The sequence below is a fragment of the Lampris incognitus genome, chromosome 21 (genome assembly GCF_029633865.1).
Source record: "Lampris incognitus isolate fLamInc1 chromosome 21, fLamInc1.hap2, whole genome shotgun sequence".
Taxonomy (NCBI): Eukaryota; Metazoa; Chordata; class Actinopteri; order Lampriformes; family Lampridae; genus Lampris; species Lampris incognitus.
In genome coordinates this window covers 23,350,709-23,365,708 of record NC_079231.1, presented here as the reverse complement: position 1 = coordinate 23,365,708, position 15,000 = coordinate 23,350,709, and the positions used below count along the sequence as shown (strand labels likewise).

Here is a 15,000-nt window from a genome sequence, read left to right as displayed (position 1 = left end):
ACACACACCTAGGGACAATTTAGTACGGCTGATCCACCTGACCTCCATGTCTTTGGACTTTGGGAGGAAACCGGAGCCCCCGGAGGAAACCCACGCAGACACGGGGAGAACATGCAAACTCCACACAGAGGACGACCCGGGATGACCCACCAAGGTTGGACTACCCCGGGGCTCGAACCCGGGACCTTCTTACTGTGAGGCGACCGCGCTAACCTCTGCGCCACGGTGCCACCTCGGGTTCTTGTTGTTAAGAGAAAAAAATGGTACAAGTTAATAACAGAAGTAACATTGTTTTATTTTCTCATATCTGGAGACCGTGTTAATTTTAATCATTAACCCGTGTTTGTGTAATTTAGTTAACTCCGTTTGGGCTCCAGGCTGCTAGCACACATAACATACCTGAGGTGGATGGGGCCAATGAGAAATGAACTACGAGCCAGGCAGTCGAAAACTGCATTTCTCCGCCTGTGTTTGATGTGCTATCGCTAGATGCTTCGAAAGATTGCTTGAGTTTCTGCCCTTACTTGCAAAAGACTTGTTGCCCTTGTGGCAACAAGCATTGTGTGTGTGTGTGTGTGTGTGTGTGTGTGCGAGCTGGCCCTGCCCCTCAGCTCACACATACGACAGGCGAGGGTCTCTCCCTCCTGAGTTGGGAATAGTGAAAGCGCATCACAGATGAACGTCACAACCTCACTGCAAAGTAGAAATGGAGCTGGTGAGATAAAAGGTGCAAGCTAACAGTTATTTAGCATAACTAAACCTAAACGGGACATTTATTTTCTTAAATCGTCAAGTACCGATAGCAGATCCGTTAATGTCAGAGCTTATCGATGCTACGGTCTTTAGTAATTTAGCACCGGTGCCCGTTTAATACCGGGTTTCAGTGCCCATCCCTACACTTCTGCACTCCCCGTTACTTTGAACAGTTGACCCCAAGTATTTAAACCCATTCACCTTCCTCACCTCTACTCCTTGCATCCTCACCATTCCGCTGTCCTCCCTCTCTTTCACACATTCCGTCTTGCTCCTACTGACTTTCATTCCTCTTCTCTCCAGTGCATACCTCCACCTCTCCAGGCTATCCTCAACCTGCACCCTTCTCTCGCTACACATCACAATGTCATCCGCGAACATCATCGTCCACGGAGACTCCTGCCTGATCTGGTCTGTCAACCTGTCCATCACCATTGCAAACAAGAAAGGGCTCAGAGCCGATCCTTGATAATAATAATAAATCAATCTTATATAGCGCTTTTCTAACACTCAAAGTCACTTGATGTAATCCTACCTCCACCTTGAACCCATCCGTCATTCCAACCACACACCTCACCACTGTCACACTTCCCTCATACATATCCTGCACCACTCCTACATGCTTCTCTGCCTCTCCCGACTTCCTCATACAATACCACACCTCCTCTCTCGGCACCCTGTCGTATGCTTTCTCTAAAACCACAAAGACACAATGTGACTCCTTCTGGCCTCCTCTATACTTCTCCATCAACCTTCTCAAAGCAAACATCACATCTGTGGTGCTCTTTCATGACATGAAACCATACTGCTGCTCGCTAATCGTCACCTCTCCTCTTAACCTAGCTTCTATTACTCTTTCCCATATCTTCATGCTGTGGCTGATCAACTTTATACCTCTGTAGTTGTTACAGTTCTGCACATCACCCTTGTTCTTGAAAATCGGTACCAGTACGCTTCTTCTCCACTCCTCAGGCATCCTCTCACTTTCCAGGATTGTGTTAAACAATCTAGTTAAAAACCCCACTGCCATCTCTCCTAAACATCTCCATGCCTCCACAGGTATGTCATCTGGACCAACTGCCTTTCCACTCTTCATCCTCTTCATAGCTGCCCTCACTTCCTCCTTGCTAATCCACTGCACTTCCTGATTCACTATCCCTACATCATCCAACCTTCTCTCTCTCTCTCATTTTCTTCATTCATCAGCCCCTCAAAGTACTCCTCCCACCTTTTCAACACACTCTCCTCGCTTGGGAACACATTTCCACCTCTATCCTTGATCGCCCTAACTTGCTGCACATCCTTCTCAGCTTGGTCCCTCTGTCTAGTCAGTCGGTACAAGTCCTTTTCTCCTTAGTGTCCAAACTCTCATACAAATCGCCATACACGTTTTCCTTTTCATTCGCCACCTCTTTCTTCACCTTATGCGGCATCTCCTTGCCCTGATGTCTTCTTTCTTCATCTCTCTTACTATCCCACTTCTTCTTTACCAACCTCTTCCTCTGTATACTTTCCTGTACTTCCTCATTCCACCACCAAGTCTCCTTGTCTTCCTTCCTCTGTCCTGATGACACACCAAGTACCTTCCTAGCTGTCTCCCTCACTATTTCTGCAGTGGTTGTCCAGCCATCCGGCAACTCTTCACTACCACCCAGTGCCTGTCTTAACTCCTGCCTGAACTCCACCCAGCAGTCTTCCTTCTTCAACTTCCACCATTTGATCTTCGGCTCTGCCTTCACTCTCTTCCTCTTCTTGGTCTCCCAAGTCATCCTACAGACCACCATCTGATGCTGCCTAGCTACGATCTCCCCTCTCACCACCTTGCAGTCTCCAATCCCTTTTAGATCGCACCTCCTGCATAAGATATAGTCCACCTGTGTGCACCTTCCTCCACTCATGTACGTCAGCCTGTGTTCCTCCCTCTTCTTGAAATACGTAGTTGGTCCACGGCCATTTCCATCCTTTTCTCAAAATATCAACCGCCATCTGTCCTTCCACATTTCTCTCCTTGACACCATACCTACCCATCACCTCCTCATCACCTCTGTTCCCTTCAACAACATGCCCATTGAAGTCCGCTCCAATCACCACTCTCTCCTCCATGGGTACCCTCTCCACCACTTCATCCAACTCACTCCAGAATTCTTCTTTCTCTTCCATCTCACACCCAACTTGCAGGGCATATGCACTGATTGCATTCATTATCACACCTTCAATTTCCAGCTTCATACTCATCACTCTGTCCAACACTCTCATCACCTCCACGTCCAACACACTCTTGACATATACTCTTTCTTCAGGGTTACTCCTACCCCATTTCTCCTCCCATCCACACCATGGTAGAAGAGTTTGAACCCACCTCTGATGCTCCTGGCCTTACTCCTCTTCCACCTGGTCTCTTGCACACACAGTATGCCTACTTTCCTTCTCTCCATCATATCAGCCAGCTCTCTCCCTTTACCAGTCATAGTGCCAACATTCAAAGTCTGACTCCCACCTCCACACTCCTGCCCTTCCTCCTCTCCCGCTGCCTCTAGATATACCTTACCCCTCTCCTTCTCCGTTGCTCAACAGAAGCATAATCTCTACCGGCACCCTGCTGGCCAACAGTACTGGTGGCAGCCATTGGTAAGGGCCTCAACTGATCCGCTTTGGAAATCTGGTTTATGATCCACATATTTGATTCGGCAAAGGTTTTACGCTGGATGCTCTTCCTGACGCAACCTTCCCCATTTATCCAGGCTTGGGACCGGCATTAAGAATGCACTGGCTTGTGCGTCCTCAATGGCTGGGTTGACATCATAAAACAATGTCAAAATGTTAATGCCCTAAGGGTTTCCACCTGTGTCCACCCAAACCTCAGTGTTGTCAAATAGTTGTTTGGCCATGTGCGTCGCTCCCCAAACTAGATATTTTGACATTTAGTCATAATGAAACGATGAATAATACTTATCAAACCATAGAACATATCCTAAAATCAGCTCCGTAATCCCCCACACCTACCCTGGAGCATGCTGGACTGGGGGAAAATGTCATGGAAGTGTCTTGCAGTTTGTTTTCATGTGATATGGTCCATTAACTTAAATATATGTCTTCTCCACTAAGGGTGTCATTTGGGATACTTGGTTCCCTGTCGTGATGGAGGGCAGCGGAGTCCCAGATGAGGTCTTGTTGGAGCGCCCCTGGCTCCCTTTGAATATTAGCGGCCGCCAGCTCCTTGCTAAAACCTGGTTTGGAGACGCGGAGTACTGCATCCTGCTGACGGACATGCAGTGCGTATGGCAGGAGAGAATGACAACCACAGCCATTCAGAGCAGAGCACAGGTATGCAGGGTGGGAAATTAACTGAAAGCACAAGATAATTGGCGCCTGGGTAACGTAGTGGTCTATTCCGTTGCCTACCAACATGGGGGTCGGCGGTTCGAATCCCCATGTTACCTCCAGCTTGGTCGTGCGTCTCCACAGACACAATTGGCCGTGTCTGCGGGTGGGAAACCGGATGTGAAGAGTAGGGTAATTGGCCAGGTACAATTGGGGAGAAAAAGGGGGGGGCGGAATATTTAAAAAAAAAAAAAGCACGATAATTGTGCAGTAATGTTTTTTTATTTATAACTGTGGTAACTGTGCATGAGATACCTTTTTTTTCCTGTGATTTCTAAGCAGTCACTTCATCCATCCATCCATCCATTATCCGAACTACTTATCCTGCTCTCAGGGTCGCGGGGATGCTGGAGCCTATCCCAGCAGTCATTGGGCAGCAGGCGGGGAGACGCCCTGGACAGGCCGCCAGGCCATCACACCTGACATACACACACATTAGCACCTAGGGACAATTTAGTACGGCCGATTCACCTGACCTACATGTCTTTGGACTGTGGGAGGAAACCCACGCAGACACGTGGAGAACATGCAAACTCTGCACAGAGGACGACCCGGGACGACCTCCAAGGTTGGACTACCGTGGGGCTCGAACCCAGAACCTTCTTGCTGTGAGGCGACCGTGCTGACCACTGTACCACCGTGCCGCTGCAGTCACTTCAACTCTTCTTACAACTACTCCACATTTAGCGAGTGTAGCTAGAGTAGCTGGTATATTTTGAAATCTGTCATTTGTTAATGAAGAATGACAATGTTGGGTCCCTGTTGTTGATAAAAGACAAAGTCTTGATGTTTTCTCTGTTTGCAGAAATGAGCACTTAGAAGTTTGTCAAGAAATGTCAGACCCTATTCAGCTAATCCATTATCTGAATCGGGAGTTGCTGTACAGATCTATAAGGTCGGAACAGTCTAGAAAGTTAATTTGTCAGTTGATTTAATGTTTATGTCTTAAAGAAGATGGGCGTTATGCATTTTTAATTCTGCAGGAGACACACTGACATTTCGCAGGTTGATATTTTGCAAAAAAAATAATCTGCGACACAACATTTTGATGGCGATTCAGGATGGACCGTGCTCAACATCAAAGGTCATTTTCTAGTCTATGAAAATACTCACAAATATGAGTCATCGTCGCCCCTGTGATGGTCTGGCAGCCTGTCCAGCCTGTGACTGCTGGGATAGGCTCCAGCATCCTCGCGACCCTGAGTAAGGATGAGCGGTTTGGGTGATGAATGAATGAATCATCGTCATCATCACCAAAAGGTGTAATTTTACCCTCTTGCTTTACCTGTATTTCTTTGTTCTCTTAAAAAGACAAGGTGAATTTGTTGTGCTGAAAGTATTTCAGAGACTGTCCCTCCCTGTGTGCTCTGTCCATACAGGAGCTGAACAAGCGGCTGCATGCTCCGGTGAAAGCCTTCTTCTCCCACCTGTGCGACGTGGCTCAGCCCTGTCTTTCAGGACATCAGCACACACAGAGCGAGTCCCAGATTACCCTGACATGCCAGGAGGTCGAAAAGGTCAGCGTGAGGCTAAAGAGTGAACTGGCAGGGCTGCCCTTCCACTGGGAGTTCCACTGCACCCCCGCACCTGTGACAACGGTACAGTCCGTATTTCAGAAACCATTATTAGTTTCTATACATCTTTAATTAACATGACAAGCACTGAAGGTGTTCTTATCCAAAGTGACGTAGTGTGTTTCAGAGACTTCCTCACAGACACTGACATGGGGCAGGTGATGGGTGATGTTCACTGTAATAGGACAAACCAGTGACCTTTTGGTTTGGTCGAGGTCACTCTCTCTAACTGCTAGAGCATCCTGCTACCAACTTAAGATTGTATTCATGTCTACGACACCGACTCATTATGGAAGAACAAAAAGTAAAATGCTTCAGTTCACAAACAAATCAAATGTATTTTTATAGAGATTTTCAAAAACGGAGTTAACAAATTAGGGTTAGGGTTAGGGCGGCACGGTGCTGCAGTGGTCAGCACGGTCACCTCACAGCAAGAAGCTCCTGGGTTTGAGCCCCGGGGTAGTCCAACCTTGGGGGTCGCCCCGGGTCGACCTCTGTGTGGAGTTTGCATGTTCTCCCCGTGTCTGCGTGGGTTTCCTCCAGGTGCTCCGGTTTCCTCCCACAGTCCCAAGGCATGTAGGTCAGGTGAATCAGCCGTACTAAATTGCCCCTAGGTGTGAATGTGTGTGTGCGTGTTTGTTTGTTTGTATGTCGGCCCTGTGTGATGGCCTGGCGGCCTGTCCAGGGTGTCTCTCTGCCTGCCACCCAATGACTGCTGGGAATAGGCTCCAGCATCCCCACGACCCCAAGAGCAGGATAAGTGGTTCGGATAGTGGATGGATGGATGGAGTTCACAAATTAGCTTCGCATATTAAAGAAAACAATAAACAAGGAAAAAGTTCAAAGGGTGGGGAAAATAAAACCTCAGAAAGATAGACAGATGGACTGATGGATTGGTAGCTGGATAAATAGATAGATGCTTCATTGATTCCGGGGGGAAATTTAATGACACTTTAATGTCCCTCGGGACATAAAGCATCATTACAGCTTGCATAAGCCAAAGGCACACAATATCAAAAATACACACAATATCAAGGATATGAAGCTAAAACTATAGAGAATATGCAAAATATAAAGAACTAAACTGAAGTCATTGGTGCCTGTAGAATATATATATTAAAAGCAGGGTGGATCAAGGGCATTGGTATGAAATAAAGATTTTACACTAAGAAAAAGATGTAGCAGAATGTTCACATGTTCAGTTATTGCACAGGGTACAGTTATTGTACAGTTGGTGTATATTGCACGTAATGGCAAGCCGACAGATGTATATTGCACATAACCAGGTAATAAATAAATGTACTGTAGAGGATATATGGGTTGTCCTTAAAATAGATTAAGCAGTGTGAGTGACAGTAGGCAGTATTTGAATATGAAAACTATAAAAATGACAGTTAATGCTGTTGCTTCAGCGTCCACCTAGAACACTAGGGTCAGTGTTGTGGCAGTAGGGGGAGAAGTCAAAGTTTTATGGCCGCCAGCAGGAATGATTTCTTATAGCGTTCTGTGGCGCACTTTGAGGGGATTAGTCTGTTGCTGAAGGTGCTCCTGTATCTGACCAGTGTGTTTTTTTTTGTGTTTTTTTTGGGGGGGGGGGGTATTGTTCATGGTTGGCAACAGTTTGGTCAGCATCCTCTTCTCTGACACTGTTGTCAGAGAGTCCAGATTCACTCCCAGCACAGAGCTGGGTCTTCTTGGCCAGCTTGTTCAGTCTGTTGGCATCTCCAGCCTTTGCACCACTGCCCCAACACACAATAGTGAAGAAGAATGGTGCTGGCTACCACAGACGGGTAGAGCTTCTACAGCATCATACTGTAGATGTTAAAGGACCTGAGCCTCCACAGGAAGTAGAGTCGGCACTGGCCCTTCTTGTAGAGGGCCTTGATGTTCCCAGCCCACTCCAGCCTGTTGTCCATGTGAAATCCCAGGTATTTGTAGGAGCGAACCACCTCAACGTGTGTCCCAAGGATGAACACCGGTGTCATAATTGCCTGCTCCTTTGGAAGTCCACCGCCGTCTGTTCTTGTGTCTTTTTGTTTTGGTGTAGAGTGCTTTGTAACTCCTCCCCTCTGGTAGGCACTACAAAGCACTGTACACCAAAACAACCAGACAGAATAACAGTTTCTTTCTACAGGCCTTCACTGATGAACACCTAAAACAGTCATACAGTGTCAGAAACGATCCCCTTGCAATATACCTGTAACACTGAACATCCACTGTACCTCATACTACTACTACAACTACTTCTGGGTGCTCCCGTTAGGGGGCGCCACAGCGGATCATCTGTTTCCATCTCTTCCTGTCCTCTGCATCTTAATTTGTCACGCCAGCCACCTGGATGTCCTCCCTCACCACATCCATAAACCTCCTTTTTGGCCTTCCTCTTTTCCTCTTGCCTGGCAGCTCTATATTCGGCATCCTTCTGGCTTCTGGACAGTCCAAATGGATTGCCTCTGTCAGTGCAACCATCCAGGACCTGGTTCTGTGGGACCCCTCCACTTGTCCACAGCTTTCCTCCAGCTCAACACCTAACCACCAGTCATCCTAGGCTGAAGTGGTAGTCCGCGGCTGCAAGAAAGATTCGGATGGGGCTGCCTCACCCCCTCGCTTACGCCTCTCCAACCACTACGTGATTCTGTCTGACAACACTCCGGTCCACCAAGCTGATGTTCCTGCCTTTCCGACTTGTCCCGATCTAGACATCTATGTGAAAATGGCGCCTCCTGACACTGCAACCTCCCCACCACTAGTGGCTTGCAGTGTTCAGGTGGCTTGCCATCCCACTGTGAAGCCAAAACAACAGCCCTCATCCCGGGTAATGATGGCCTCTTCCTGTCATAAGATCCTGAACGAGGCCATGATTGGACATTCTGGAAGTCTTATTCATCTGTTTTGGGATAATTTCTCCCTCTTCAGAACTGATGGAGTCCACCTCAAACGTTGGGTAGCCGAATGCTCGCGGCCAATTTGCAGCACGCTGTACAGTCCTCTCCACGTGACTGACTATTTACATCCCACACTTCCTTCCTGGAACTTCCATTTCCGCCTATGGTGGCACCCCACAGGACTGTTCCCCCCGCTAGCTCCCCCCACTGGCTTCATCCATCATTAACCCTCTCACTGGGAGTTTTCCCCATACAGACTATTATTAGGCGTCAGGCCTCTCATCCACATGAGAGGCCTGGTGTATTCTGGTCTAATGGTAAAAACAATAACAACCTAATATCTGGAGCAAATATCTGCAATTTACATCCTATTTGCTGTATTCCCATTTCTTTTCACTCTGCTTTGACACCAAACAATTTTGACCTCTTGAATGTGAGATCTCTTGGTAATAAGTCCTGTATCATAAATGATTTTATTGTTTCCAACAATCTGGTCTTTTTTATGATTACTGAGACATGGCTGTCCCCAGGGGACGATGTTCCCCTGATTGAGGCTAAGCCCCCTGATTTTGCATATTTTAATATTCCCAGGCCCTCTGGAAGAGGGGGTGGCCTAGCTGTTTTTTATAAGTTAGGTCTTAAGTTCCATCCTGTAACTTTTGGTAATTTTATCTCCCTTAAGATTTTAAGTTTCTTAATCACGACTCTCCCCATTTACTCCGCATCTTAATGTATAGCCCCCCTAATTCAGTTAGTTTTATTTCTGAGCTTCTATGCATTGTCGTGCCTAAATAGGACGGGGTGCTTATTCTTGTTGATTTTGATATTTCTCTATGTTGTCCTTCCCATTTGCTCGCCTCACATTTTTTAGACCTTATAGACTCTTTTAACCTCGTTCAATCAGTTAAAGGGGCCACATATTCCGAAGGTCACATCTTAGACCTTGTACTGTCATCTGGTTTCTCTCACGAGTGTTTTGATATGGTGGATATGCTTGTAACTGACCATAAAGCTTTTGTTTTTAAAGTTCCACTACAGCTCTGTATACCTAGTCTCTATCCTAAAACGCACTCTCGCATTATCAACACTTGTTCTGTTTGAAAAATTTCCCACTCATTTTGTAAAGAAGGTGGAGAATATCAGGTCCCAAATCCACCCTGACCCTTGCATTTTTTCCATTCCCCAAGTTAACTTTGCCTCTTTTACCCAGTTTCAACCCATTACAATTTCAGTGTTAGAGAGTACAGTCTCCCATATGGACTCCTCCTCCTTCATCTTAAGACATCATCCCCACTAAGCTGCTCAAGGAGTTAGTTTCCACTGTTAGCTCTGTTATTTTGCAAATTTTTGATAATTCTCTGGCCTCTGCATTTTTTTCAGACAATTTTAAGCATGCCATTGTTCACCCATTGCTAAAGAACCCTAATTTTGATCCCCTGTCCTTAAGTAACTACAGACCAATCTCCAAATTGTCTTTTTTAAGGTTCTGGAGAAAGACATTTCATCTCAACTAATATCTTTTATGAATACTAATAGTTTTAACAGTTTCCAGACTGGTTTTAGAGCACTTCATGGTACCGAGACAGCTCTAGTTAATATTACTAATGACCTACTGCTGACTGCAGACAGAGGTGACTGCTCGATTTTAATTCTTTTAGATGTAAAGAGAGACTGACATGCCCTTTCTGAACACATTTTTTAACATTGGGAGTTTGAATCATAACCGAAAATAGGTGTGGTTTTATGAATTCAAAGCTATTGGCTACTGTCTTCCTGGGTGTTCGCATGAGTGGGGCTCGGTACCGCTCATCACTTGCCGTCGGGAAAAATGGTGGTAGGCCTACGGCACGGCAGTGCAGTACAACTTGGCAAATAATATGTTCGATGATACAAATAACTGTTATATAGATAGATGGTAGATATTTAGATAAATAATTAGATAGACAGATGGATATATAGGTAGATAGCAATACGTCGTAGCAAGATCAATAATAAAGTCTCAGCAAAATAGCACAAACTCGAGCCAAGTAGCTAGCAGGAGGGAGTGCAAGAAAGGCTTCTCCGTGGTTTTATAGCATCTCGCTACGGACACACCCTATATGTAAATTGACTGGTATCTAGTATGTATCCACCGACTCAGTTTGTCATTGGACACCATCTACAGTCAATCACAGATCTCTCTTGAGTGGCCGCAGACGCACTGTTTTGGCCACTGAATTTCTCTGTGGTCACATTCCAACTCGAAACATAGCCTATCATAGGAATTTTCAGATTTTGAGGTCAGTATCACTTTAAGTGCTGCCTTTGACACAGTCAATCACAGTATCCTCTTACATTGCTTGGAGACTTGGGTAGGCATCAAAGGCTCGGCTTAATTTATCATGCTCTTACCTTTCCAACAGAACTTTTTCTGTTGTTCTGGTTACCTCTACTTCCTTGATGGCTCAGTTGTGTTGTGGTGTCCCTCAAGGCTCAGTTCTTGGCCCCATTCTGTTTTCTACATACATGCTGCCTCATGGCCAGGTTATGTGTTTTAGCATTTTTATGATGACAACACTCAGTTATACATGCCACTAAAACCCACAGATCCTAGCAGCCTTGCGAAGCTCACATCTTGCCTGTCTATTAAATCATGGATGTTCCAAAATTTTCTTAAATTTAATGATAGGTCTGGGGTCATTCTGGTTGGTCCCAAAAATTCCATCAGCCCTATCGTTACTAATCTTGGTGGTCTGTCAGGTAGTTTTAAGCAGGCTGCTAGGAATCTTATTATTGCTAGTACTTTATTAATGTTGTTAGCTGCAGCTGTGTTTATTCTGCTATGCTCACATCACAGAGTAACAAAACCATCCTGCCGTATTTTTAACCTTTTAGATGGTTTTTATCCTGCAGATGTCAGCAAACACACTAACATGGTCTAGGAATTATCTACTCTTTAATGCACCACACTTGCTGAATCAATAGGGGACACACCGATCACTGACCAGTCCCCAGATTGTGTCACAGATACCACTTCCATCCACACAATCCTCTTTCACAATATCTCACCTAAAATTACTAACAGTGGGGATGAACATTTTAACAAGGTTTGTCTAAAAGGGGAGCTGACAAAGTGGAGCAGACATAGTATATAGAAGGAATAATACAACTTAAAAAAGAGACAATACTTGGGAAATGCTTTAAAAAATAATGGTTAAAAGCAAAGACTTTTGAAACTACCTTTTTTAGAAGTGTTTTAAAAGATGATAGTCGCTTTGCAGGCCTTGATGCCAAAAGTCTGATGACTGTTGGTATTGAGTTGAGTCTGTACAATCGGAGGAGGACTGGCTAAAAACCAGGACTGTCCATTCTCCAAAGGCAATGCTAAGATATGCAATATTAAGGCCCATTTTGAGCTTTACATTTGATCAGTTACAGCTTTTGATAATGCCTAAATCTTTTGCGGTTTCCAGGTTTGCAGTCAGCTGATGCGCCCCCTGCTGTTCATAAGTAGGCTACTGCAGAATCAAGTAGAACAGCTGGAAGGCCTACTAGTCAGGAAGGACGCAGAGATACAGGATTACAGGGAGAATGGCGCCACACTCACCAGAGGTAAACTCATGCTAATTTCTTGATTTTGGGGGAAAATTTAAACAAACTGATAACTAAAGTGTTGCCCTTATGGAAAAATAGCTGTAGGTAAGTTGTATTCATACGCAATACCATTTGATACTGGGTATTGGCTACATGCCATGACATTTACATGCTTATTTACCAAGATGCAGGATATGATGTAACAATTCTTGAGTCTAATTCTGCAGTGAGCATTCACACAAAAGCCCATTAGGTATCAAGTCAAGGCCCAAACATACTCGGGCGGAACGTATGCGGAGCGGACTCCGCCGGAATAAAAGCAGACGTCTGCAAGCCCTGTGCGCGCAAAGCTCAGATTTTACAACCGCGATGAGTCTGCGCCGCGTACGAGTGTCACACAGTAGACTGCTCGGCATGTATTTTTCACATCAACCTCCAATAAATGTGACACCGATTGTAGAGCCAGCAGGCAGAGCATCTCTTCCTCGTCGTCAGTGTCGGACGCCATGACAGAAGAGTGTAAACAACGTGCAAGAATTGTGGGTAATGTAGTGTTTCACAGACAGTTTTACAGGAAACTACAACGCGGAAGTGCGCTCGAAGATGGAAGCCCAAATGACTGCGGACATTCCTCTCGGAGTCCGCTCCGCGTACGTTCCGCCCGAGTATGTTTGGGCCTTCAGTCTACTAACCCATGACCCGACCCAGTGTACTAACCATGCCATTGGTTACCACAAGAAGACATCAAGCTATGCTGTTGTGAATCTACTGGTCCATCTCAAAGGCAGTAAACTACCCAAACTAGCAGTTTCAAGGCTGAGTGTGTGAAGGCAGAAATGTCATCGTGGGGTTATCAAGTGGGCACCATCTTCCCACACCACTGTTCCATCAAGTTAGAGCAATGATGCTTCAGAGGACTTGGCAGCACACTCCAGCCTCCTGGAACCATCCCCTTCTGAACCACACGTGTCCGCACTGCCCTGTACTTGCACTTGGGCTTACAGTTAGCATCCAATATGACGTTGGACAATCTTGTAGTACAGTTGCTGGTTTTGACAGCAAAAATGGATAATGAGGACTGGCTTCTGGCTTTAAATCGCTGGATAATAGTTTGGCTATTTAGCTAAAGCTGCGCATCCATCCATCCAAAGCAAATAGAATGACTTAGTGGGCAGCCATGTGGGCTGGACACATGGCTGTTGACAGACTGTTCTTTCAGAGCATGTATCCATGTCCCAATTTTCAAAAGTTTATTTTGTTCTGTGATGGAATGGTGCTCCAGAGATACTACTACTAATGATAATGACAATAATGTTATGATGATGATGATATTTAAAAAGTATTTTTCATTGAAAACAAATCTCAGTGTTATAAGTTTAAGACAGATAAAGCACATAAAAAAACAAAGCAAAACAGATCACCCAAGGTGGCTTTGTCATGGCACTACAGAGCATCGGGCAGTTGTTTGGTTTCAGGTTGTGTTGGGAGTTATCAGCACCTTTCCTAACACATTAGGTGCAAGTCCATGTATGCATTGAAACATCAGCAGAGAGATTTTTAATTCGGTCTCACGGGGAGCCAGTGCAGTACGACGGGTGTAACATGTTCATGTTTACACAGTGTTTAATCAGTACCCTTGAAAGGATGTACTGGAGTCTCTGTGGTCTCTTGGCATGGATTTGATGAAGAGCATGCTGCAGTAGTCCAGCGTTGAGGAGATAGACATCAGAAAGCCTCTCTACATCAGACAGCCTTGAAGTGGTATTGAGTTTGGAGTTCTCAGAATGGTGTGAATCAGGGAGGCTTTGCAGGGACATTTAATGTGATTATTAAAGATTAGGTGAGGGTCAAATTTAACGCCAATGTTGAAGACTGTGTTGGCCAGAGGAATGTTATGACCAGCAGAGGTGGAATGAGATTTGAAAGAGAGAGCTGAACCTGGTTTGGGGTATCTTGCTGAGGGAAGTTGTGCTTCATCAATGCATTGTCATCTCAAGACAAGTGTTAAGGCATGTTAAGCTTTGGTGGCATTTGGGGCAGTTTTATGAAGAGTTGGGTGTCATAGGCATAACAATGGGACATCTAACGAGCAGCGGGGAGTTCATGCTTGAGGGACACAGTGGGTAATGGGTTATGCCTGGGACTTTTGCCCCCCCACACACACACATACACACTACTACCTGCTGCTGCTACTACTACTACTACTACTGGTTGCCCCTGTTAGGGGGCGCCACAACGGATCATCCCTTTCCATTTCTTCCGTCCTCTGCATCTTCCTCTGTCACACCAGCCACCTGCATGTCCTCCCTCACCACATCCATAAACCTCCTCTTTGGCCTTCCTCTTCTCCTCTTCCCTGGCAGCTCCATATTCAGCATCCTTCTCCCAATATACCCAGCATCTCTCCTCCACACATGTCCAAGCCATCTCAATCTTGTTTCTCTTGCTTTGTCTTTTTGCCTCCCACTACCGCCACCAGCCACAAATTTATTCTTCTCAGTGATCTTGGACTTAAACCAGCTCAGGACAGTGGCAGAGTGACTGGTGCTTTGGAGAAACTCGAGGGGATCTTATGGTCTTCGATGTAAAGTGTAGCCCCTGAGGTGGGGAAGAACCCTGCAACAGCTGCCATCAGCTGGCTGGGACTCATACCAGAGCAGTTTTGGTGCTGCGACCTATAGATGAAAACCAGAGTGGAAAAGTTGTGGAGTTTGACATGGTCTTAGAGCTGGGCAGTAATAGCCTTTTCCCAGAATCTTGGACATAAACATGAGATTTAAGATGGGTCTGTAGCTGGTTAGACTGTCTGGGTTGTGAGTAGTCTTTTTGCAAAG

The 15,000-nt window shown here is 45.7% G+C and overlaps 1 protein-coding gene across 3 annotated transcripts in view; it reads left to right on the top strand.

Annotated features, from left to right (window-relative positions):
• Positions 1–15,000, top strand: part of nhej1 (nonhomologous end-joining factor 1) — a 50,361-nt gene that overhangs the window by 1,303 nt on the left and 34,058 nt on the right. Inside the window, exons 1-4 of one of the 3 annotated variants that reach the window (XM_056300998.1) lie at positions 654–727; positions 3,859–4,077; positions 5,514–5,732; positions 12,046–12,184. In XM_056300998.1, coding sequence (XP_056156973.1) covers positions 3,892–4,077; positions 5,514–5,732; positions 12,046–12,184 — 544 coding nt within the window. In that variant the 5' untranslated portion in view covers positions 654–727; positions 3,859–3,891. Of the gene's footprint in view, positions 1–653; positions 728–3,858; positions 4,078–5,513; positions 5,733–12,045; positions 12,185–15,000 lie in introns of those variants that run through there. The other 2 variants (XM_056300996.1, XM_056300997.1) reach the window with 2 other exon arrangements.